This window comes from Syngnathus leptorhynchus, chromosome 22 (assembly GCF_054491065.1).
Source record: "Syngnathus leptorhynchus isolate UIUO chromosome 22, UIUO_Slep, whole genome shotgun sequence".
Taxonomy (NCBI): Eukaryota; Metazoa; Chordata; class Actinopteri; order Syngnathiformes; family Syngnathidae; genus Syngnathus; species Syngnathus leptorhynchus.
Window position 1 is genome coordinate 2,277,637 of NC_141216.1, and position 24,419 is coordinate 2,302,055.

At 48.2% G+C, this 24,419-nt stretch overlaps 3 protein-coding genes across 6 annotated transcripts; 2 read left to right on the plus strand and 1 right to left on the minus strand.

The window, feature by feature from the left end:
• The first annotated feature begins 2,602 nt into the window (after positions 1-2,602).
• entpd1 (ectonucleoside triphosphate diphosphohydrolase 1) lies at positions 2,603-8,471 on the plus strand. 4 transcript variants are annotated; one of them, XM_085904547.1, is made up of 10 exons: positions 2,603-2,618; positions 4,137-4,267; positions 4,651-4,768; positions 4,884-5,034; positions 5,272-5,431; positions 5,522-5,725; positions 5,847-6,104; positions 6,236-6,349; positions 6,416-6,553; positions 6,622-8,471. In XM_085904547.1, the coding sequence occupies exons 1-10, from the start codon at positions 2,603-2,605 to the stop codon at positions 6,826-6,828; spliced, it is 1,497 nt and encodes a 498-aa protein (XP_085760673.1). In that variant the 3' UTR covers positions 6,829-8,471. The 4 variants fall into 4 exon arrangements, with proteins under 4 accessions (XP_085760673.1, XP_085760674.1, XP_085760675.1 ...); XM_085904548.1 differs by having other exon boundaries at positions 4,140-4,267; XM_085904549.1 differs by lacking the exon at positions 2,603-2,618 and adding an exon at positions 3,517-3,717.
• On the minus strand, positions 6,906-9,101 carry LOC147039263 (potassium channel subfamily K member 1-like). The gene is made up of 4 exons (XM_085904550.1): positions 8,668-9,101; positions 8,093-8,497; positions 7,637-7,921; positions 6,906-7,551 (listed from the first exon to the last, which is right to left on the minus strand). Exons 1-3 carry the CDS (start codon positions 9,002-9,004, stop codon positions 7,650-7,652), a joined length of 1,014 nt encoding a protein of 337 aa, XP_085760676.1. The 5' UTR covers positions 9,005-9,101; the 3' UTR covers positions 6,906-7,551; positions 7,637-7,649.
• Positions 9,102-10,456: 1,355 nt separating this feature from the next.
• LOC147039264 (proteasome activator complex subunit 4B-like) lies at positions 10,457-24,333 on the plus strand. Its single transcript, XM_085903519.1, has 47 exons — positions 10,457-10,836; positions 11,268-11,408; positions 11,916-12,032; positions 12,106-12,150; positions 12,220-12,369; positions 13,486-13,549; positions 13,636-13,710; positions 13,779-13,901; positions 14,142-14,234; positions 14,335-14,513; positions 14,589-14,675; positions 14,740-14,926; positions 14,999-15,088; positions 15,287-15,351; positions 15,436-15,586; positions 15,648-15,746; positions 15,897-15,966; positions 16,051-16,118; positions 16,447-16,650; positions 16,728-16,885; positions 16,999-17,094; positions 17,181-17,236; positions 17,302-17,358; positions 17,441-17,496; positions 17,724-17,822; positions 17,906-17,968; positions 18,056-18,151; positions 18,233-18,364; positions 18,435-18,644; positions 18,718-18,833; positions 18,909-18,962; positions 19,077-19,206; positions 19,348-19,429; positions 19,508-19,661; positions 20,087-20,153; positions 20,240-20,365; positions 20,434-20,586; positions 20,659-20,763; positions 21,110-21,201; positions 21,272-21,403; positions 21,554-21,759; positions 22,356-22,441; positions 22,617-22,745; positions 23,037-23,192; positions 23,270-23,408; positions 23,470-23,603; positions 24,196-24,333. Exons 1-47 carry the CDS (start codon positions 10,658-10,660, stop codon positions 24,328-24,330), a joined length of 5,406 nt encoding a protein of 1,801 aa, XP_085759645.1. The 5' UTR covers positions 10,457-10,657; the 3' UTR covers positions 24,331-24,333.
• The last annotated feature ends 86 nt before the right edge of the window (positions 24,334-24,419 follow it).

The window sequence follows — 24,419 nt, forward strand, 5'->3', positions numbered from 1 at the left end:
ATATATTTATATTTTTAATAGTAAACATGCCCAAATCTAGCTGTTTTAAGAATTATTTTTTTGTAATATTTTTATTTTACTTTGTTGTTTCTGAAAATATATTTTTTGCGCCCCATCAGTGACAAACTGAATTTAAAAAAAATAAATCTTTATTCGCGCTTGTTTGGTTTTGTTATTTCTTTTAACCACTTGAGGGCGGTGTTGTCTCTTTTACAGGTTCCATTGAATTACCTTCGTCCTTTCTCAATAGACATCATATTTCTGTTTAAATAAGTTCTGCATCAGTTCCACGTGAGCATTTAAACTTGTGACACCCAAGCTTAAAGCCGCGTGATGTTTGCGATTTCCGTGCATGTCCACCAATCCTGTTTCTTCTGTTGCAGTCCATCTCAAAGCTTCATTGTGGACTAAAGCTTCTTCAGGGTCATCATCGCCACGGTAACGTGCCATCGGCCACCCCCACTGGAAGGTCAGCCGTGCGTCGAGAGGTCTTATGAATTATGTATTAACTCGGTTGTTGTTGCTTGACTTTCTATTTTGGACTTTCCTTCCACTGGCGATGCTCACTGACTTTCATTTACGATATCTGCAGCAGCAGCTTTATCTCATCATTGTTCATTATTCTCTCAAATCAAGACATTTGGATGTCACTGCACTTTTTCACGCCCTTGTAGACTCACTCATCTGTTGGGCTGTTTTGTAATAAAATATTGACCAACTAATTCTGATGAATAATACTTTTTGGAGAAGGCGGGACCTAACAGTAAACAATTTTCAGAAAAGCCTTTTTCTGTGTCATGATTGGCCAATTACTATCTTGCAGAAAGTCTTCCCAGAAGTGGCATTCTACTCCCTAGCAGATGTATAATATGCTTTCTAATGATATTTTTTGGCTTTTAGTGCAATGTGATATTTATATTTGATGTAATATATTGTAAGGTGATACTTTGCGGATGGAAGGTTTAAAATAACACCAAATTGTCGGTATAAGGCCCAGTTATATTCCCAGCGGGCCCTAAAAATAGCTCAAATGGACTCTTCATCTCATCAATTCGTCCTCATTTCAATGACGGATCGAGCACACTGGATCCGGAATCGCTTTAAAGCTTTCAGTCAACAAATAGTCCACGTGTGTCTTTTACAAGCCTTCACAGCGATAACACACCCAGACGTTCGCAAAGGCTCCGACAGTCACTCTTAAAATGTGTGCACTGCGTTTACATTGCGGCCAAATCAGATTCTGATCCAGATTCTATTGAGTTTGCCACGACAGCTTCATTTTGTTATCGATTTAAATGAGCGTGTGCCTTGTCCCCTTATAAACAGCTAAATGAAGTTCACAAGGGAAGACGGGTGAAATGTTGACCATTTTTTATCAAACATTTTTCCGAGGCGCGGTGACCTTTTTGATTATAAAACCACCGCTGCTCTGTTTGAAAAGCACTCGTATGGCCAATGTTTTTTTGGTTTTTTTTTGTTCCCGCGCCGTACTGTGTAAACTCAAAAAGGCCCCTATAGGTCGACATCTTGAAAAGGACAATGTATGCAAGCGCAAACACACGACGTTCATGTTATCACCGCAATGACAACCCCCGCCATTGTCCTGTTAGCGAGAATCTGTCTGTTTGCTGTGCAAAAAGCGTCTGTGGTTGCAAAACAGGATGTGTTATTAAAATTTTCTCACACACCTCTTCTTCCACCATCTTTGTATAAAATGGCCACTCCTGTTTGTAGTGCGCGCTGCTAACAGGGCAAGACGGGCAAACATTTTTTGCCGTCTGTGTGTGTATGCGCGCGTGCGCGTGCTGGTTAGATCAGTTTGAAATTAAAATGCCTCAAATATTTGAATTGTTGAAGAAAAAAAAAAAAAGATATTATGTTTGTATGCCTGAAGGGAATTTAGCAGGTAGATCAATTGCACAGGGAGCAAAAATTAGCCCCATAACATCAGCTCTGTTAATCTTGATTGACTCGCTCTTATTCCTATTTGATGTAACAATGCTAAAAAGAACAAAAAAAACCTTCCCTCACATTAAAACATATAAATATATAGATAGATAATCTATATATTTAATATGTCATATTTTTGTTGTCAATTCTGAGCCAAGTCACATGACAATGTAGTGCACAAACGAGCGCCTAACCCGCAAGCTCGTGCGGACCTTGAAGTGGCCCTGGACTCGAGGTTTTCCCATCGGGTTGGAATGTAGTTATGTAACGACCGCCCCCCCGCCCTGCAACCTCGCAACGCATTTTAAAGAGGCAGCGTAAAAGCTGATGATGTCACGGCTTTCCAGGGCTTCGATACTAGCATCTGTGTGCCGATATGTGTGTGTGTGACCCACTTTTTGCAGACAAAAAGAAGGAAGATGGGTGAGCAGAGGTAGATGGAAAGTTGAGGAAATGGGGGGGGGGGGGGGGCGATGATAAAGGTGTAAAGGGATTCTGAGGACGAGGAGGAGGTTGACCAGCAAGTCCACGAGAGAGAGAGAGAGAGAGAGAGAGAGAGAGGCAGGAAGAGGAAGTGGGTGAGAGAGGGGGAAGACACAGTGGCTTTAAGAGAGAGAGCGCGGTATAGACCCGGCATTGTGGTGCTGCTGAGATGTCTGCACAAAGAGGTGAGTGAGTACACTGATAACACACACAAGGAGGGGTGTGTGTGTTCCCAAACAGGTGCTTATTGTCTGTGTGTGTGCTGTGGTTTACTAATTGATGGCAATCTTGTGTGCTTAATTCAATAAGGGAATTGCTTGGTGCTTGCGTGTAAAGATTGCTGTTGTTCATTACTCCCTGGAAAGTGTGATTGCACATCCACGACAGTAGGTGGCAGTGGTGCTGTCATGTGTTTTTTTTGGGGGCGGTGTTTCAGTCTTTGTTGTGAGTGGATCCATTTTTTTTTCTGTATTTATTTCTGCCTATCCATCAATTTATCCATTCTGTTTTCTATTTTAGCCATCCGGCTACCAAATTAAGACCATTTCATTTATCGGCTTGGGAAAAAACAAATATGTGAGTAAATTCAGTAGTCGGTATCTTTCTCAATCCGCAAAGGAAGAAGACCATCTGCACCGTGTGACTTCCTGAGCCCAGGAAGTTTTTTTTTTTTTTTTCCAGTTTCACATCAGTGTCCCATCATGAATGTCGAGCGCATCGTCTGCCTCGACTTGTGACACACTTGACTCCCCGCTGTCCTCACTTCCTCTTTCTTCACTTCTCCGATTCTTCTTGTCATCTCATCGTCATTCCGATGCCACAAAACTTCCTCTTAAGTCCCATCAGAAAACAAATTTGCCACATTAAATGTCATTACAATTGATTTTTTTTCCCCTCCGCCCATCCTAAAATTTGCCCTACAATTTTTTAATGCAAAGCCAAATGATGCCAATTCCGATCAGGGGGGGAAAAAAAAACGGAGTAAACAAGGCATCGCTTTTCTGAATGGCTCCACAAATTTGCAGGCCAGTCACACACACACCGAAACAGAGGCAGGCAGGGGATCCCGATCCGTCACAGTGATGACATCATCTGGGCAATAAACAAGAGCCAAACAAGGGAGTCCCCCGCTTCCTCTGCGCTCTCATTGGCCGTCGCCACGGAAACCTTGAAGGGTGGCGGGGTGTTCATTCCAAACTCACACACACGCAGCGGCCACTTGTAACACCGGAGGGCTTTTCCTTCTTTGGATTTTCTTGAACTTGACTGGCGTCAACGAGGCAGGTAGGAAAGTGCCGCCTTTTGCCGCCGGCCAACGCGTGCATGTTCGCAACATGTTCCTTGTACAAACATCACGCCGGGTGCAAGTTTGTGTTTCCCAAAGCGTCATTAAGCCTTGAACACACGGCAGAAGATGAAGAAATCCGCCACGCCGCGTCTACCTTTTGACTGTCAATTTACCGCCAAGAATTTTGTAGGCTTTACAAAAAAGAAAATCTACTTTTTGAGGAAACTGGCGTATTTTTGGTTTATTTGCGCAAATGCAGGAAGACGCAGTCCGCCAGCTCGCTCTGGTTAAAATTTACACAGGCACATCTGGGCACAAGCCGATGTCATGCTAACCTCTTTCCTGTCTCCTTTTTTTTTGTTTTGTCCCCCCCGCCCGACCTCTTCTTCCTGCCTTTCCTGTTTGACCCCGATAGCAGACATGAAAGAGAAGAATCCGTGGTACAAGTCTTGGACGGTGGTGATTGTCGGCAGCGCGTTGATTGCCATTGTCGCCCTGGTGGTGGTCACAGTGGTCCAGAACATGCCGCCGTCGCAAAAGTACAAGGTGAACCGACTTTATCTGCATTTTATCGTGACACCGACATCCAGCCAGATCAGTTTTGAACTTGGAATTTTCTAGCACGTCTTCCTGTCCATTTTTTTGGCATGTGGTGGCTTCTAAGTTGCCAAGGAACGCATCCAGCTCAGTTGGAACAACATTTTAGCGCTAATGGCTGTTGATGTCATGGCCTGACAATCTCCGCCGTCACATCTGTTCTAGATTAGCATCTAAAGCTGTTTACTAAACACTCCCTTTATACACAAAACAAGACATCGGCATGTCTACACACACTCGATGAATAACTTCACGCTTCTCAGCATCACCCCTAACGTACGCACACTCTCAAATGTTTTGACTGGCGGATTCCTTTTCGTTCCCTTTGGTAGTACGGCGTTGTTCTGGACGCCGGCTCGTCGCACACCACCGTTTTCGTCTACGCGTGGCCCGCCGAGAAGGACAACAACACAGGCCGGGCCGAGCAGAAACACTCCTGCACTGTCAAAGGTACGCTGACATTTGCATTTTTGTTTGGATGGATGACTTGATTTCCAGGGGATAAAAAAATTCAAACCTCAAGTAGCATATTTTTTGACACGCTGAAAAAATCTGAATGTGGTAGGGCCAGGTATCTCCAGCTACGCGGCGACGCCGTGGAAGGCCGGCCAGACATTGAGGGAGTGCATGCTAGAGGTCGAGAAGAACATTCCCAAGAAACGACATGCCCAGACGCCCGTCTACTTGGGAGCCACTGCCGGGATGAGATTGCTCAAGTAAGGAAGGAAGCCATCCGGGAATTTGACCTGTGCCACAAAGTTCATGATGTAAATAAAACACTTTGTACGTCATTACCTTCTGGTATGGGTGCTTTTGCCACCAGGGGGCAGCGTACTGCAGGTAGACAATTATAGACTTGTCGTTATTGTCCCTCTACGTGTGTTGCTACCGCTTTTTTAAGATTTATAATAACTGCAATGTTGATGCAAATTCCTGATTTCGTTAATGCGCAGTATGAGGAATAGCTCGGCATCCGAGGAGGTGTTCCGGGCCGTGTCGGAGACCCTGCAAACCTTGCCCTTCTCCTACCAGGGCGCCAGGCTCCTCAGCGGCCAGGAGGAGGGCGCCTTCGGATGGGTCACCGTCAACTACTTGGACGACCGCCTCAAACAGGTTCTGAAAAGCGCTCCTTCCGTTTCAGTGAACGCGCCAGCTCTGAGATCAAATCCGTCGTTTGATGCCTCTGCGCGTGTGCGTCAACAGGGCCTGAAAACCACGGGGGCCCTGGACCTCGGCGGGGCGTCCACCCAGATCAGCTTTGTTTCCAAAACGTTCGACGGCACAGAGTCGCCGGGCAACTCGGTGACCTTCCGGCTGTACGGAAACGACTACAACCTTTACACGCACAGCTTCCTGTGTTACGGGAAGGATCAGGCCCTCAGAATGGCGCTGGCGCACCAAACTCGGGTAGACGCCCTTTCAAAGCATGACCTTTTTTTTTTCCCAGGACTACTCATGATCATACAAAGCGTGGCTACTTTATGTCCATTTTTCAAACGCTTGCATTCTTTTCTTTGTTCTCCGCCAGTCAGGTCCTCCACGAATAAAGGACCCATGCTTCCACCCCGGCTACGTGGAAATGAAGGATTACTCGACGCTCTACGACAGTCCCTGCGTGTCGGACAGAAAGCCCCAGGGAGCCCCCGTGTCTTTCCAACACACGGGTTTAGGAAACTTCCAACAATGCCAGGACGTAGTCCGGACGCTCTTTAACTTCAGCCAATGCAAATATAGCCGCTGCTCATTCAACGGGGTCTACCAGCCAACCGTGGAGGGGCTCTTCGGGGTAAGCGGGCATGATGTTGCTGTGGACCAAAAAAAAAAATGGTCCACTTAAGCTTCAATTGGTGACAAGATGCTCTTAAATTCTCAGATGCTGCTGTAAAAATGAGAATACGTTATTGGTTTGCACTTTAGGCATTCTCAGCTTACTACTACACTATGAACTTCTTCAACCTCACCTCCACGTCCTTCTCTCTGGACACGGTCAAAGAGACGATGGCACGTTTCTGCGCTACATCCTGGCAGGAGGTCACTATCCGCCCATATGTGTGTGTTTACATACTATATACAAATGTATACAAACTAACTGTGTAGGTGAAGCAGCAGAATCCAGGCACCAAGTTGAAATATTTGGTGGGGTACTGCTTTGCCGGCACCTACCTCATCACACTCCTGACGGACGCTTACAACTTCACCTCAGAAAGCTACTCCAACATCAAATTCATACACAAGGTGCGCTGACTCTAGCTTCAAATGTTCGAGGAAATTATAAACCAAACATGATGATGTCACGTTCCCAGATCAAAGAAAGCGACGCGGGCTGGACTCTGGGCTACATGCTCAACCTGACCAACATGATCCCGGCCGAGGCTCCCGACGCACCGCCGCTGCCTTACGCCGGCTACGTGGCCATCGTCACCATCATCGTCGTCTTGCTGGTGGTCCTGCTGGTGCTCATCATGCGCGCCTTTTGGCCGAGCTGCTCCAAGCGGCCGCACGTGGTATAGACTTTGAAGGACTAGCATCAGCCTGCACATGAACTGTCAGGACTGTACAAATGAAATAGCCCACACTTATATGGCTTCTAAAACACCTTTTATTAAGTCTTTTTTTTTTTTTTTGGGATAGAGCCGTGTAATGTACAAAATATACAAAAATGTATGTGGCTTTGTCATGAGCAGGTTTGGTGAATTGTGCGACTTTTGTGTTGAAAAAAAACCCCCAGATTTTACTTTAAGGCTTTGGAAGTACATTGAGTGTAAAGCAAGCAAATGCTGCCCTCTTGTGTTCTTATCTATATTGCATCTGTGCCTTTACAAAGACCTTAAGAGTTTTGTATGAACGTAACAATGCTTCTTGCTACCTCTTGGGGAAACTACACTCTAAAAATTGTGACTTCAATTATTCATATTATTCGTCACACTTTTTTGAAGGCGTTGAGTTTTCACCTTTTTAAAAATCAGGTCCATTTAGGTTTTACAGTGTCGCAGAGCTTTTTGGTGGCCATCTTTTCAGTAACAAATCTGTCATCTTGCACAGGTTTCCTGTCACCCAAGCACCACTTGGTCATTATAAGTCATTTCTTAGGCTCCAACATGCAGGTAAGGTGTTTTCAAATCTCAAGTCGTGGCACGACACTCTTCCTCTCCCAGCTCTACTTTGACAGGAAGTGGAAACTTAGCCACCCTTCCTCGGCGTTCACGCCCCAGCTCTTATCTGTGAGGAATGTTCTGACAAAGGAGACAAAATAAAAAAGACATAAATGAGCAGACTTTCAACATCCTTATCAGCGACATGGAAGGCATAGCCGCTGACCTTTTTCATCGTGCTAGTTGAGCTTTCCATTGAGGCTGGGCGCCAACTTGTACGGTACCGTCGGCCGGCCGCCGTTCTGCAAGGTGTCGGCCTGCTCCGACACGGAGGGGATGACGCGCTCGGAGATGTCGGCAGGATGCTCCCGCTCGATGATGTTTGCCGTCTCGGCGTCCAGCTCACGCAGGTCGTCGCGGTAAAAGCGCTGGCGCAGGCGCTTTATCTGCGGCAGCTCCACGCACGTCTCCATCAGCACCAGAATACACACCAGCCCCAGTAGCAGGTACACTGAAAAATGACCAGCATGCTAATATTTGAAATCTAGCTGACTAATCAAATTGTTTGTACGACGACCTATGACCTGCCTCAACGAAGCTTTCAATAGAACATAAATGCCACCAGATGGCACCAAAGCACAATTTTACATGAGAATTGGCAAGAACAGCAAACTGGCCTTACGAGTAATGACCATCTTGTAGACCTTCCCGTGAGGGTTGTCCTCTGAACTGTGAGTCTCTCCTGGGACGTAGTCTCCGAGGCCAATGGTGGTCAAAGAGATGAAGCAGAAGTAGAGGGACTCCAGGAAATTCCAGTCCTGCTCCAAGGCAAAGAAGATCCACGCCGGGATGAAGAGAACCGCAAGAAACATCACCACAGCGAGGATGGCCGCGTGGGCAAGGGCGAACTTGGTCTTAGACACGGCCAATCGGTGAGGGAAGTGGGCCAGGGGACGGCGAGTGACCACCACCATGATCCTCTGCACCAGGACGGAGAGTAAGAAGAGGGTGAAGGGGATTCCCAGGATGGAGTAGAAGATGCAGAAGGCCTTCCCTTCGTCTGACAGAGGAACGGTATGGCCGTAACCTTGACACAAATGACACAACTAAGTCATTTTGTATACAATAAACACAATTTTCATGTATGTCATGGTCTCTGATGGATCCTTCAAATAGAGATTTTGTGATGTTTAAAGCGCCCCCCCCCCCCCCACCCCAGGCTTAGGCCCTTAGTGACACCTGCACGGTGAGCCTCACCTGTAGTGGTCAGCACGGTGCTGGTGAAGAACAGCGAGGACATGAAGTCCCAGTTGCGGCGGCGACTTTTGCCCACCACCGACACGCCATAGTTGTGGGCTTCCAGGGCGCGCACCAGCAGCTGCTGGAGGCTGGCGTCCGACACGCAGGTGTTGTTGGCCAAGAAGTCCCTGCGGCTGGCCTCCAGTTCATCACGGAGCTGGACCTCGTAGGGCAGCTCGATGGCCGAGAAGATGCCTGCACCGATGAGCAGGTAAACGCCGTAGGTGACCACCAGCAACGCGAAGTTGAGCGCCGGCCGGTGATCCTCGGCGTAGCGAGCGCAGACGCCCCCCATGGCGCGGAAATGTGAAAGAAAGTTGAACAAACAATGGAAAGCAATCGACCGACAGTGGCGACTTCTTCCTGCTTCGTCACATCACCGACGAGGAAGAGGTGACGTCACTCACCTTGACATGTTTTAATCAGAAATTTCGACTCAAATGTCCGCTATAAATAAATAAAAAAGTTTTTCGTCCAACTAACTTTAGTTGTGAGATTTGGTTTTGTTTTAGCCGGTTAATGTCATCGCAAGGGACATGAAATTCGGCTCTCAACAAATCTGAACCGGTTCAACCGGTTTTTGGTTTGGAATCACAACAATGCACAGACGGAACAGTGGGACACTACATTAGGTACACTTGCATAACCGCAACCAACGGCTTGCGCCTTTATTTGTCTGTATAAAAAGAAGGAATGCATTTTTGGGAAAAAGATAATTGTGCTTAATATAAACATAGTGTTATCAAATTGAAATGGATATGAATTGGAGCTCGTGCGGATGATTCAAGTGGAGTTTACCAATTGAAGTTGAGTTGGCTCAAAGTGACCACTAGACGGCAGTGCAGACCACGTTGCCGTGGTACGCTTCCATGCACAGATGGCAAGAAATAATTGTTTACAAACTTTAATGGAAAGCAAATTACACGGCGGAAGTCATCAAATTCAGCAAATTGCTTGGAAAGAATAATGTAGCATAACAAAATACATAATAGACAAAATGATGGTGGTTGGTTTCTCCTGTTCCAATTAATGTCAGTTGTCTGAGGGTGGAAACAAAAAACATATGTTCTATTCATAATCAATTAAAGTCTGTATTTTCGCAGATTTTCTTTTGTACCTCTGCATTTATGGCTACATATTGAGAAATACTTAATAAAAGCCACTAGGCCATCATATTGCAGAGAAAGAGTACTTTCACTTTATTTTTGTTTAATTAGATTGAGAAGTGAGTGAGTTGATCCAGTCAGTCAGTCAGTCAGTCAGTCAGTCAGTCAGTCAGTCAGTCAGTCAGTCAGTCAGTCAGTCAGTCAGTCAGTTCGGGGTTAGTGGGACAACAGAGAGACACTAAATAATCCAGTTAACGTGCCATGATCCTAATAATCGACAGATTAACCCAATCACGCAGGCTCCAGGGGATTCTGGGATATGTAGTCCGGACTATTCATTTTTGATTTGACTGTAATTGGCTACATGACATGGTGTCAATCAAGTTTATTCTCAAGTGGTGTCATCAGATACTCCAAATATTTTGTTGTTGTCAAGTTCTAACAACTGCTATATAATTGTGCACAGTAGAATTGACCGTTTGAATTATTCTTTGCGGATTTGAGTGCATTCCAGAGTTTTTATTTTTATTCTTATTATTTTTTAATACAACAGGACTTGAACTGTTAGCAGATTTTTTTGTTGGGGTCAGTTAGGGTGAAATGTTTTGGCACGTTGGCAGCATGACGTAAACGAGGCGATGCAGCACCTGCGGGTTAGAGCGGAAGCTGGTCATTACCAGTCGGCTTTACTCAATTTAATTAGTCGTGACACACTTTCACCGATTGGCCATTCGTCTGACTTCCGCCCTGCGCGGCTCCCCGGATTAATTAAATTGTCACAGTTTGCGACGCACTTCCATGATTTGCGCTTCGGCTCTTCACTCCGCGCCAAATATTCGGTCATGACAGCAGCGTTGGTCTTCCAGAAGGAGCTCGTCTATAATGGGCTGCTGCCGTACGCCGGCCGACTGGACCGAGAAGCTTCAGAGCTTTTGGAGAACATCAAGACCAACCTGTCAAGAGCTGTCCTCCTGCGAGAACTTTGGCCTGGGGTCGCCTTCTGGTGCAAAAAACTCTTCTCGTAAGTTCAGCAAGTCATTCAATTTGAAGTATTTGACAACTCTACCCACGAGGTCGAATTTGTTTGACAAACATATTGGAGACCTACTTGGCAGCCATTTTGAAAACCCAATTTAAATTGCCCCAAATATTGTTATCCTAACCCCCCAAAATGAAGACAAATACCAAGGTATTGAATGACATGTCGTATTTGTGCACAAAACTTTCAATCCATTTTATTTCGTTTGAGCTCACACCTGGTATGTTGTGAAAGTTTACAGCTTTAAAAGCTACTTGTACTTTTTGCTCCTAAAAAGTGACTCATTTTATACTTTGAGGGTCTTACATGTGCAAGTATGTCAATTTTGACAAAATGGGTCAGCGACAGGAAGCATGGAGCAGCTTCCGATGCGACCCACCACCTGACCCCACCCTACTTGGGTCTCCTCGCAGGTTCTTAAAGCTCTACGGCCGGAGGTTCAGCAAGGACGAGCACATTCTCTTCATCAAGCTGCTCTATGAGTTGGTCACGCTGCCCGGCCTGGAGCCCCACATGATGCAGAGCTACGCCCGACTGCTTATTCAGCTCCTCAAGTGGGTGTCGTTCATTCAGAAGAACAAAACCAAAACAATCTGGGCCTTCGGTCCATTTTAAAAGCCAATTATGGCTGTCAAGTGCCAGTGTGTGCCCAGCCCTGCTTTCAGTTGAGTTGTCCCCAGTGTGAGATTTACACACACAATGATGTCTCCTTAAATCAGATGCCACTACCGCGTCAACATTCATCACTCGGCTTTTGTCCCGAGGTTGTTGCCGCGACGACCGCATCCATCACCGCGCCATAGCACCTTCGCATACATGTCAACGACTCAATACGAGGCGTCCCGGCTCGTTGCAAAAAGATGGATGTCTTTTTGTTTCAATCCACTGGTCTTCCATCTTATTAGGGCTTATTTTTCCAAAATCTTCCCAATGAAAGTTACTAACGGCACTGGCAGAACTTGGCAAGCAAGCAATAGGTTATTCAATTGTATGCCAAATAGATATATATTTTTTTTTTTGACAAGAAACTCATTCACCGCTTTGGGCATTAACGCAAACAGGAAAAAGGAACTGCTTTCACGGGATGACCTCCAGTTGCCATGGCGACCGCTCCATCAGCTCTATGAGAAGGTTGTCCACTCCAAGACGGAGCATCTCGGGCTTGTCTGGTTCCCCAAGTGAGTTGTGCCTTTTTCAATAATCACTTCAATTGAATGATTTTGACTCGCATTTGACTTTCTTTGTTTCCAGTTCATTGGAACACATTCTGAAGGCTTTGGTCAAAAGTTGCAGACCGTGAGTTTTGTTCCCCATTCTCACCATCGGCATTGCCTTCAGCGGTTCTATACGTTTTATTTCTTGTAGATACTTCCCAGCATCCTCCACCAAGGAGATGCTGGACGAGTGGCGCCCCCTGCTGTGCGTGTTTGACGCAGTTATGCAGAAAGCCATCGGCATCATGGAGCTCTTCTTGCCCACCATCATGCCCCCTGAGGAGCATGCCCAAGGCTTCCGGTGGGTATTTTTTTTCCATTTCTGCTTTATTACTTGAATTCTGATTCTTCACATGGATCATAAAAAATGGGTCCATTATTTTCCTCACTTGGTCTGAGAACCAGGATGAAAACCCGGTTGTGTTCCAAATCATCAATAAGTAACTCCACACTTTCTGGTGGCTCCCTTTTATGCCTGCTTTAAGAGAAGTAAGTTTGGAAAATTGAGTTGTAAAATCTCAACCGATGAGATTGTAACTGGCTTTTAAATGGAGCCTCTTCACTAACTTGTTAACTGTGAGCTAAAGTTGAATCCACAGATTCACAGTTGCTGCTCGGAGGGCATTTCATTAGCTGGACAAATGTATAGAGACCGTGTGAAGTGAATGCAGATTTTTCTTTCTTAATACCTTCTACAGCTTTGAAGATAAAACTGAATTGTGGAGCTGTAGCGTTGCTCTTTTTCGTTATTTTAAATAGAAAAATTCAAATTTAAAACAAGACATTTATCTTCATTTTGCAGAGACTTGGGTTGCTTCCTTGTAAGGCTTCTAGCAGATCTGAGCATGCATCATGTGTCGCAAAAAACAGCAGGCACCGTCAGCACCTTTGCAACATCAAAAAAAAGATTTCCTCCATCAATCGCCGCTCTCTCGGTCACATCAGGCTAACAGCTGGATATCTTGGAAATGCTCCCGCCTTTTTTTTTTTCTTCTTCTTCAGTTGAGTTCCAGCTGTTCCGGCGACACGATCTCTCGGTGCATTTCTGCACCGTGTTTGGCCTTTTGCAAGACATTTGTCAGCAACGAGTCTTGGAACGGCTTCCCGCAGTACATCATTTTTAATACTCTCCTTTTTTTCCATTCCGCTCCCCATTTGACAGTTTGGTGGGAGGCTGTTCAATTTTTTTTTTTTTATTGGATTGGAGACGAAAGGGAAGAATTTGTTGGCAATGTCAGGTGTCTGTGTGAGTGTTTGTTTTATATTTGTGCAAATTGGTGGGCAGCAAGCATCTTTTTGCCATTTACTGTAGATTCCAAATGTCTGTAGATCTTCAACCTTGAAAAAGGATAGGGAATGAATTGATGCAGAAAGAAATAATCAAAATAAATAAATGTTTTTTTTTTGTGTATTTCAGGCTGTGGTTCAGTGAATTGATGGACCTTTGGTTGTCAGTGCAGAATCAGCCCAGCTGGGAAGGGGTGAGACAAAAAACGCACAAATGACACGCGTGTTTTAGTCTCTGCTCATCAGTGAGCCTTTGCCTTTTTTGTTTTTTTTGCCGCAGCATTTGGTGAACCTGTTCGCTCGCCTCGCCAACGACAACATCGGCTACGTGGACTGGACCCCTTACGTCCCCACGGTGAGTGTTTGCCGGAATCGTACAATCGTTCAAGCAAGTTGGGTCTAACGGAGAGTGTTTGCGTTTAGATCTTTACCAGGATCCTGCGCAGCCTGAACCTCCCCGTGGGCGTCAGCCACATGGCGGCGCTGCGCTACCTCACCAACTCCTACGACATCGGACACGTGGTGCTTTGGATCACGGCCTTGCTGGTAATTTCACATTGACGCTTGAATTATTTGCCTTAGAGTTGTCCAGATGAATCGATACATCGACAACTAATCAATCAGCAAATAAAATAAAAAAATAGAGTGAACCTTTGTCACTCACTAATTAAAAACACATTTTGAAGACAATGCAATAAAGTAGGAGATGAATGCAAAGGCAGAGCTGGCGTTGTGGATGTCGTAAATCGGCCGCAGGTTGGTCCGCTGATTTCTGTTCATGTGCAGGGTGGCCCAGGAAACCCGGCGCAGAAAGAGCTGACCCGCCTCTTTAACAGCATCGCCTCCTTCTATCATCCATCCAATCACGGTCGCTGGCAGGTTAGCCACATGCACACTTTCAGGGATAGCCGTAACTCTGGCTTGCCAACTTGGCTTGTTGACAGCGTGCGCCGCTTTTGCCGCGCCTGTGTTTGCGCAGTCTCGCCTCATGCGCCTGCTCCAGCGTCTGCCGGCGAGCGTGGTGCGCCGGGCGCACCGCGAGCGCCACGCCACCCCGGGCTGGATCGCGCCGGTGCCCAAAAGTCAGCGGCTGAGCGACGAGGACCTGCAGGAGTTCACGCGCAGCCTCACGGGTGCTGCTCTGCTGGCCATGTTCAGGTACTGTCAAATCTGGATCCCATCCAGATGAAAACCTTCCTTTCCTTCTTATCCTGCCTATAATTTGTCGCGCAGCAAAACGGGCAGCACGGACGCCGCCTTCGCCCTGCAGAACCTGGCACTCCTCACGCCACAACTGGCCATTCCGCCCGTGCTGGAGAAGTAAGTCTGTCCATCCCGGCGCCACGTATTTGGGCGTCTGAAATGCAACCCGACCGTTCCGCAGAACCTACGCGGCGATGGAGACCTTGACGGAGCCGCACACCCTGACCGCCACGCTCAGCTGCATGATCGGAATGGCGCGGAGCCTGGTGGCCCCCGACGAGCGCTGCCCGGAAGGCCGCCTGCACGTGCTGCCGCTGCTCACGGGCTCGCTGCCGGGCGTGGACCCCAACGACTTCAGCAAGTGCATGGTGAGTGCTCGCGTCAGCGCTAGCGCCGCTTTTGCTTTGGAATCAAACTTGACTCCGATGGCCCTTTTTCAGATAACCTTCCAGTTCATCACCACCTTCACCACGTTGGTGCCTTTGGTCGACTGTTCGTCAGCTCCGTCTCGACACGGAAATCTTTCAGAGGTGCCCTTTCGTTGATGTTCCGCACACAATATTTATCGTGTTTTGAGTAGTGTGTGCGTGTGTGTGAGGGGGGGGGGGGGTGTAGAGCATATTATCTATGGTCAAGAACATTTTGAGTTGACTTCCCCTTTGAAACAAGGCGCCGTGCACAAAAGAAATTTGCTGACAAAAGCACACAAATGTGCTTCTGCTTTTCAGATGGAAAAAGACTTGTGTTTTGCTTCTGCTGAGTTTGAAGATTTTGTCCTACAATTTCTGGACAGGTAGCATCAATCAAGTTCAGCGCTTGTTTCTCATCAGGTGGCAGGCACTTGAGCAGAATATGCCCCGTATTTTTGTTTGCGCAGGTGCTTTGCCGTGATCGACAGCAGCACGCTGGAGCAGACGCGCGCAGAGACCGAGACGGACACCCGCACGCACCTGGAGAGCCTGGTGGAGCTGGGCCTGTCCACCACCGTCAGCACCGTCCTCACGCAGTGCTCCACGGACATCTACACGGTGACGCTCGCACGCACATCCACAGAGTGTCATCTGACGCTTTTCCATCCTCTGGTCTTAGGTGGCTCTGCAGAAAGTCTACAACTTCGCCACGTCCAACATCTTTGAGACGTGCGTGGCGGGCAGGATGGTGGCTGACGTGTGCAGAGCAGCGGCGAAGGTGGCTCCCAGTGACTACGAGGACTTTCCTCAAAATATCTTATTGCTTTATAATTCTTGCACTTTCATTTCTATTCCATTCACCTTGTGTTTTTGTTGAATGACGCTTCCTTTTCTGTTTTGCTGTCTGCTATTTTTTTGTCCTTTTCAGTGTCATCCCGCAGAGTCTCTCAAACTCTTTGTCCCGCATTGTTGCGGCCTCATTTTCCAAATTACTGAAAGTCAGTATGACATTGCGTGTGTGTGGATGAAATTACATGACTACTTTTAGCACATTTAAAAAAAAAAAAATATTGTGTGTTTAGATGAGGATCTGCGGAGTGAAGAGGAGCTGGACAAAGAGCTGTTATGGAATCTCCAGCTGCTGTCCGAGGTGAGAACGTTAATGTGAGCGCAAGAGCCAGATGTGCTAAGCACTCGGCCAACGTGCCGCCCTCGGGTACGCTGAGGGACGATATTTCATCTCTGCTGAAATGTTCTGATATTGCGCCAGAAAGATGGAGGGCCCGGGGGGAAAAAAGTGATGACCACACGACATTTCTTACAGCGGCCTCGTAAATAACGGGCCACTTTGTCGCTAAGCAGAACATATTGATACCTTCTCTGTTGTGTTTTATTACTCGTGGGAGTAGAGCGAGCCAAACGCTGTGACTTACCGCACTGCTTCTATTTTTAATATACAACGTGCGCGTGTGTTTCAGGTGACCCGCGTGGACGGCGAGCAGCTTTTGAGGTATGGCGGCGAGCTGGAGCGCGTTCTGAGCACTTGCGTGCGCCTGCGTTGCAAACGGGCCTACGCCCTGGCGGCGGGCCTGCTGGAGCACACGCTGCGCTCGCTCTCGCTCATCTACCCCACCGAGTACCGCAGCACGGCGGGGGATTTCCTTGACGACCTCCCCGTACGAGTGGGTCACTCGTTTACTTGCTGGTATTTTGCTTGGTCGGAAAGCGCCTGCAGTGTGTGTTGTTCCTTTGCGTCCAGGACTGGGGTCGGCCCGGCGACGTTGGCGCTTTGGGTGTGCGCTGGCACGTCCCCAGCATGGAGGAGGAGAACTTTGTTTTCCAGCTCTTGTCCCGCCTGCTGAGGCCCGAGCTGGAGCGTATCCAAGGCCACGTCTCGGGAGACTGTCCGATGAGCAGGTGGGAAATTTAAACCGATTGACTGATATCATAAAAAATAAAAAAAATTGTAGCAGACGTCAAGCTTTTTTTTTTTTTCTCCCCCGGGGTGTCGTGTGTGTCTCGGTTCACAGGGAGGAGCTGTTGCAGAGTCTTGCCATCGTGCAGCACTGCCTGCTCGGGGCCGGCAGCTTGCTGCCCCCCCTGGATGGACCTCACGTCCCTGACCTGTGAGTCTTGCCGACGCACTTGCGTGCGCCAAGAAAAAGGCCCACAAATCTTTAATGCATGCTTCTTAACCTCTGCCCGACCACAGAGTGCCCTCCATGGTGAACCTGGGGGATTTCAAAGTGCACATTGGCGTGGAATACGGTGAGGGAGCACATTCAATAAGCGCGCCGGCAGCTTTGTGACCTGGCTCATTTCACCCCGTGCAGACGATTCACGCGAGGACTACCGAGAGTCCATCTACCGCACCGTCAGGCTGCTGCTACGTAAGCAAACAGGCAAAAAGCAGCCAGATTGCATCCCTGGATGCCATCGTAACGTGAGCCTCTTTGCTACCCCACCAATCAGATCACATCCTGGAGCACACAGAGGACGACACCAAGTCGCTCTTCGTCATCATCAAGGTGCCTGTGTTTCATAATTGCAATGAATTGAGTTTGATTTCATAGTAATTGTTGTTAGTGCAGGTGTCTCACAATGGAATTTCAGTTTAGTGAATAAAGATGGGATGATTTCTAGCCTTTAGTATTTAGACTCCTGGATGGCTTGTCAAAGACCCACCATTACACTTGTCATGTTCTCTTCTGTGGAGAAAAGTTCTGACCGAGTCTTTGATGGCTTGTGACCGCAGATCATCAGCGACCTCCTGTTTTTCCGAGGCACACACAAGGAGGAATTCGACTCGCGTTGGAAGAGCTTCACGCTGGTCAAGAAGTCGATGGAAAATCGGGTGAGCTGTCGCCGCTGCGTTTTGCTCGCCTTTGCTCTCCAGCTAACAATTCGCTTTGTTTCGTCGCCGTCGGTTCTGCGCAGCTTTACGGTAAGAAGCGGCACATTCGGGCGCTGCTCATCGACCGGGTCTTGCTCCAGCACGAGGTATATTGCCTGATTCAGAAGTTCAATTTGCCAAGGCACACCTGCTGACTTGGAATTACAACTCTGTAAAACGTGTTTGATTGAAAGATGAGAAAGTTGGTGGTGGATGGCAGGGAATACAAACAAGTCCACCAAGAGCTACTGTGCGATCTACTGCTGCTGTCAACGAGCACTTACAGCGAGGTACAAAAAATGCCAACAGAGCAAGCGGAAAGTACTCCGCACGTATCTAAATTGAAATTAAATTTTTTTCTTCCTCCACAGGTACGTAGCAAAGCCCAGAACGTGCTGACCGCCGCACTGGCGACCTACAGCTTCTCATACCGAGACCTGATTCCTCGAATCGTGCAACTGTTGTCACCGCAACACACAACGGGCACACGGCAGCAATTCAAGGTCAAGCTCACACGTCCTTTCCAGCTTTGCCAACTGGGTTGCCAGTTTTTAACACTCACCTCACCTTCAGGGGGCGCTGTACTGCCTGCAGGCGGCGCACAACGGCGTTTGCTTGGCCAGCGTCCGCGACTGGGACTGCGTGGGCGCCGTGTGGCCGGCGCTGGTCCGCTGCGGACTGTCGCCTGCCCCGACTCAGGACGAGCACTCGGTGGGCCAACTCCTGGACGACATCGTGGACCGCATCCACCGGCAGCACGACACCATCGGCATTTTTTTCACCGTGAGCGACCCTGGGCGTGATTGGCTTCCTGACTCGCTCATCGCGCTAAAATGTGCTCCCTGCCCATCTTCAGGTGTCGGAGGGCTGCGTGGAGATAGCCGAGCGCATGGCGCCCTCGGAGACGCTCTCTGTTGACGAGCTGAAGGAGGGGCTTCAGCGCCAGCAAATCAAAAATGTTGTTAATGCTCGGTAGGAGACTCACGCCGTAAATCTCTCATCAACCGCAGTCATAGAGAAAAAGGAAATCTTTTTTTGCTTGTTCAGGAAATACGAGAAGCTGGTAAATGATTTATTGGACTGCCTTGAAGACAGAGAGCTGTGAGTGTTGCAAATCATTGTTTTACTACCACCACCACCTAAGATGAAACGTGCAGAAGCTCTTCAAGTACTCCAGTCACAACCAAAACTGGAAAACTGTGTCTCGTGATGCAGGCCCTGGAAGTTTGAGCACACGGCCGCAGACTTGCTGTCGCTCCTGTTGAGGGACGACCACCCGCTGCCGCCGGACGCCGTCCTCTACTTCACGCAGGGCCTCATTCACGACTCCATCAGCATACGCAAGGTCCGCCTCTTTGCTTCCTCTTACATCTCAGGGGAACAAAAAAAAAAAAAGGGAACAAACCCCCCCCCACACACAAATTTGCTAATGAATTAGCTTGCGTCACTGTATACTTTATATTCCCATGTTCTAATTCTCTCTTAGGTGGCAATATTAGCAATGGCCGGTGTCCTGAAACAGCTCAAAAAACCCAGAAAGAAAGTCGCAGTCAAGCCATCTGACGTTTGTGAGTCGAAGTGTCATTTGAGTCAATTAAGCGAGTTAATGGTTTTTTGAATTGCCGGCATTTAATTTGCGGGTGCAGGCGGCGCGGTGGACCCGGAGGGCACGTGGGCCGGAGACCGCAAGGCCAACGGCTGGCTGCAGTACCGCAGCGCTGACCTGCCTCTCAGCGAGGAGGCGTGGGATTCGCAGCTGCATGTGGAAAAAGCGCACGTGGGCTACTACTCGTGGCCAAGGTGAGGAGGAAACTGCCAGCGGCCATCGGACGTCTCGGGGGAGACTTTTATGTCTTTTTAACGGGGAGCTAACGAGGTGGAGCCGCCGCATGGCACGGCCTAGATTTTATAAGCCTGACTGGATGACTTACAGCTTGGCCCAGATAAGACAAGTACAGGGGCGGCACTTCCTGTCCCCGTACGCGGGGCAACTTGCTGACTAATGGACTTTTTCCGTTCATTCATCCTGGCTTCTCATCCCCGGACTCGCCCATGTCGTCTCCCTTTATGCTTGAATCTAATTGTTTACAATGAAAGATTGAAGGGGTCGGCATTTTGGACACCTAAAAATAATTCAATGAAATAAAAGAGCACTTCATAAGACAGCATTGGGGAAAAATTTTTTTTTTAATTTTTTTAATTTGGGGGCACTGTTTATCTTTTAGTGAAATGATGATCTATGCTCCTTCGCAAAAACTCAAAGATGACCTGCCCTATGAAGAGATGAGCGAGGTATGCACGCACGCACGCACGCACGCACCGTTGCAGGCAGATGCAATGCCTCACGTGTTTTTTTTTTTTTTTTTTTTTTTTTTCAGGCCGAAAAGATCATCTTTGAATATTTCTCTGACCCGGAATTCATCGAGCAGCTCATCAAGTTCCTGTCACTGGAGGAGCGCAAAGGCAAAGACAACTTCAACCCGCGGCGCTTCTATCTTTTCAAGGTACGGCATCGACCGAGGCCCGGCACGGCCGATTCCGAGTGACCCGCGCTCGCCGTTTTGACCCGCAGGGCCTGTTTCGCAACTACGGCGACGTCTTCCTGCCTCTTCTGTGGCCGCACTTGGAGCAGCTGGCGAGCGACCCGCACGAGAGCTCGCAGCGTTGCGTCTGCGAGATCACCTCCGGGCTGGTCAGAGGCAGCAAGATGTGGAGTTTTAGCAAGGCACGGGCAAGAGCATCCATTGCATCAATGCGATGAAGAGTCTGACCAAAACCAAATTGTGCTCGTGTGTAGGTGGACAAGTTGTGGCGGCTTTTGTGCCCGCTGATCAAGACGGCGTTGAGCAACATCACGGTGGAAACCTACATCGACTGGGGCACCTGCATCGCCACCGCATGCGTGAGAAAGCCCGTTTGAAAAATGCCATTAAAAGAAATCAATCATGTCTAATTGAGAATTGGATTTTAACGTTCTCCCACAAGCATTAGAGGGATGCAGATATTCTCTCAAATGCGGCTCCGTTGGCTTTTCTGCTTCTGCAACTAATTTACACAAAGAAAGATTTCTTTATTTTCTTTAATGAGGAGCAAGTTTGGGAGCACATTTAATCAACCGGCTAACAAATCTTTCGAGTTGACTAATCTTTAGCGCAACTATCGTGGGTTCAAATTAGGTTTACAAATGTGGTTAGTGTTTCAAAAGGGAAGGCAAGTTGCACCTTGTGATAGTTTCATGCTGTCACCAGGAGGGTCGCGACCCCAGGAAGCTCCACTGGCTGTTGGAACTGCTGATGGAGACGCCGCTCATCGGCGAGGGGAGCTCTTTCCGAGACGCCAGGTGCCTTTTACGCCTTCACGTCGGCGGTGGCGGCGGCGTAACTTCTTACCTTCTGTCATTTGCGTCTCAGTTTACTGTACATGCTTCAAGGCGGCCTGGCCCAGCAGCAGTGGCGAGTGGCCGAACTCCTGCATAGGCTCCTCGCTTACCTGGAACCCAAACTCGCGCAAGTGTACAAGAACGTACGCGAGCGCATCGGCAGGTAGCGACCACATATTTTGCTGGCATCAAGCGGTCGCAGCTGATTTGCATCCACGCTTTGAGCCGCGAACCAAAGCTTTGTTTTTGTTTTTCTGCCTTTGAGCGTTTGAACTTGTCTCCCTTTCCTCTTCTTTTTCTTCTCGCCCTCCAGCGTCCTGACCTACATCTTCATGATGGACGTGGCTCTGCCCCACACGCAGCCCACCTCCTCCCCTCACGTGGCTGACTTTGTCGCCCGAGTGCTGGAGCGGCTCAAGCCCCTCACGTCCGAGGCGGAGATCCGCAACCACGTGCCCGAGGAGAACGCCCCCGAGACCGCCGACGAATGCACCCAGGCTGTCAAGCTCCTCAAGACCGGTCAGAATACTGATTTTCTTTTTCCCTGCTACTTGCTAAGCCCCACAAAAAAAAGAGGCAGTGAATTTAAAAATGAACAGAAACTCTAAAAGGTAGTCAGGTGGGAAGCTTACAAAACAAATGTCACGGGTCTAATTTTAGCGCTTGTTCCTGGTCACAAAGTGCTGCAGTGTCCATTAGAATGTATTAATCATGCTCACTACAAAAATAGACTACATGGAAAAAAAAAAAAAAAAGTCAGAGCCATCCTATTGGTCCATTTGCCTCCGTTTTGTCTACTTTAAATGATTTAATGAGGTGTAACAAGAGTTAAGTTCCCTGCGCTAAATACGGAGTTGGAATTGCATTCATTATATCGATACAGCGTCCACTGAAAGAAGTCGAAATATTCATGACTTTGTTATAGTTTTGTTTTATTAGTGGTTAATTGTATTTAGAAAACCAAATCACGTATCGACCGCCATCAGCTCAATTGTTTTGTCGTCAAACAATGATGAACGGCGTGCTCGAGTGAAGGCGTCACACTGAGGTCACCCTGGCAGGTTTATTTGATCAAATGGCTTTTCATTGTGTGCGTGCACTTTTTTTTTTTCTAGTCTTAAAATGGCTGCTGGCGAGCGCTGGACGGACTTTCACCACGCCTGTTCAGCAGCAACTTCAACTGCTGCCTCTGCTCTTCAAGGCAAGCACGCACACACACGCAGAGTCCCGGTGCAGCGTTATTACCCACTCCATCTTACTTGGCCATTAGACTCCATTTCTCTCTTCATTTACTCACAACGCTGCCTCGCTACCTTTCTCCACCTCCCTCTGCCGTCATGGTTCTCTCTCGCCCCGCTCTCACCCCCTCCCCGCAGATCGCCCCGGTGGAGATTGATGAGAGTTATGATGAGATGAAACGGGACGCTCGCGCATGCCTCTCGCTGATGTCGCAGGGCCTGCTCTATCCGCAACACATCCCTCTCGTCTTGGCAGCCCTGGAAGAGGTCACTCGCGCATCCCGTATTTTTATTTTCTTATTATGATGCCTTTACACAATGCACCAAATAGCTTTCAAATGAAACCAGTCCAGCCGCGATGGAAGTGTAGACTCCCCCCCCCCCCCCCCCCCCCTCATACAATCTGAAATACCAGCTTCCTTGTATGGCCTCGTTTGTCACGCTTCAGTGCTGACATTTGAAAGTGCTCGACATGACCATACGCCGCAATCTGCAGCAGATACGGAAGGATTGTGGCGTGGCTCGCGTTAACCGGCGCCTTCCTCCGTGTGCTCGCAGATGGCCGGCAGCAGGTCGTGGCACGCGCGCTACTCTGTGCTGACCTACCTCCAGATTAGCGTCTTCTCCAACTTATTCACCCTGCTCAGCGTGCCGGCGGAGGTGCAGCGCGTCCGGAAGATGGTGATGCGTCTGCTGCTGGACGAGCAGCTCGAGGTGACAATTAAAAAAAATAAAAATCTACATAGGATAATGTGTAGCATTTTTTTTTTTTTTCCCGTTCTCGTGTGTAGGTGAGGGACATGGCGGGGACCACCCTGAGCGGTTTACTGCAGTGCCACTTTTTCCCTCTGGACCGCAATCTGCAGACTCAATTGCAGACGCTGAGTCACACGCGCCTACCCAAGGCCAGAGGAGAGCTGGCTTCCACGGGTAAACACACACACACACGGACGCCCTTCAGAAAAGGTGAGCATTTTGTTTGTGGTTGCAGATTTGGTACGTCGCCACGCCGGCGTGCTGGGCCTGAGCGCGTGCATCCTGTCCAATCCTTACGACGTCCCAAAATGGATGCCCAACATTCTGATGGACCTGAGCGACCACCTGAACGACCCGCAGCCCATCGAGGTAACAAAACAACAACCACAAGCGAGAGACGATGACTCGGTGGGCCACTTGAGGAAAATCTAGAGCCCCGGGTCTCAGACGTAACACAACCTGATCAATGAGAGTAAATAATAGATGAGCGCGGCGGGTCGGCCAGAGACGATCATTCAGTGACTACTTCTGCTGCAAAGTCAAACACAATTCAGTAGACTTTCGACACTAGCCAGTCCATTAAAAACAAACAAAAAAAAGGTTTGAAGTCAATCATTTATTCAAATGAACACGGCCCATTAATAACTCATGAGTACATCTTCCCTGGTTGTGATTGCCTTTTTGTGCTCTGGCTTGTCACACTAATTCCAAGGCTTGCACGTGGCCTTTTAGCATCAATAAGTGAAAAGCCTGCTTGTTAGGTTTGAATCGAAGTGTTAGTTGGTTTCCTCGAATTACAGACTGTTTTTTTGCTTTGAGAAGACTCAAACGACAATAGGTCCTTTCTCTTGGTATCAAAGAAACATCAAATCCGGCAAAATAGATTTAAAAATAATAAATCGGATTGTTCAAAATGGGTTGCGGATCCCAATGTTTGGACGTGTGATTGTTTGCTTCCAAGTTGACGGTGAAGAAGACCTTATCGGAGTTCCGTCGCACGCACCACGACAACTGGCAGGAGCATCGGCAGCGTTTCACCGACGACCAACTGCTGGTGCTCACCGACTTGCTGGTGTCGCCGTGCTACTATGCTTGAAAAAAAAAAAAAAAAAACATTTTGTCTCCATCTGTCTGTTTGCTTGCTTGGGCAAGATTAAACAAAGCCGGGAGAAGAGGCCACCCAGT

Coding starts and splice junctions, on each gene's coding strand:
- entpd1 (XM_085904546.1), top strand. CDS start 3,848: ATGAAGAAATCCGCCACGCCGCGTCTACCTTTTGACTGTCAATTTACC. Junction 4,769..4,883: donor ACACTCCTGCACTGTCAAAG/GTACGCTGACAT, acceptor TGAATGTGGTAG/GGCCAGGTATCTCCAGCTAC. Junction 5,726..5,846: donor CGCTGGCGCACCAAACTCGG/GTAGACGCCCTT, acceptor GTTCTCCGCCAG/TCAGGTCCTCCACGAATAAA.
- LOC147039264 (XM_085903519.1), top strand. CDS start 10,658: ATGACAGCAGCGTTGGTCTTCCAGAAGGAGCTCGTCTATAATGGGCTG. Junction 18,963..19,076: donor TGCCTTGAAGACAGAGAGCT/GTGAGTGTTGCA, acceptor CTCGTGATGCAG/GCCCTGGAAGTTTGAGCACA. Junction 19,662..20,086: donor GGCTACTACTCGTGGCCAAG/GTGAGGAGGAAA, acceptor TTTATCTTTTAG/TGAAATGATGATCTATGCTC.
- LOC147039263 (XM_085904550.1), bottom strand. CDS start 9,004: ATGGGGGGCGTCTGCGCTCGCTACGCCGAGGATCACCGGCCGGCGCTC. Junction 8,498..8,667: donor CACCGTGCTGACCACTACAG/GTGAGGCTCACC, acceptor ATTTGTGTCAAG/GTTACGGCCATACCGTTCCT. Junction 7,922..8,092: donor CTACAAGATGGTCATTACTC/GTAAGGCCAGTT, acceptor GTCATTTTTCAG/TGTACCTGCTACTGGGGCTG.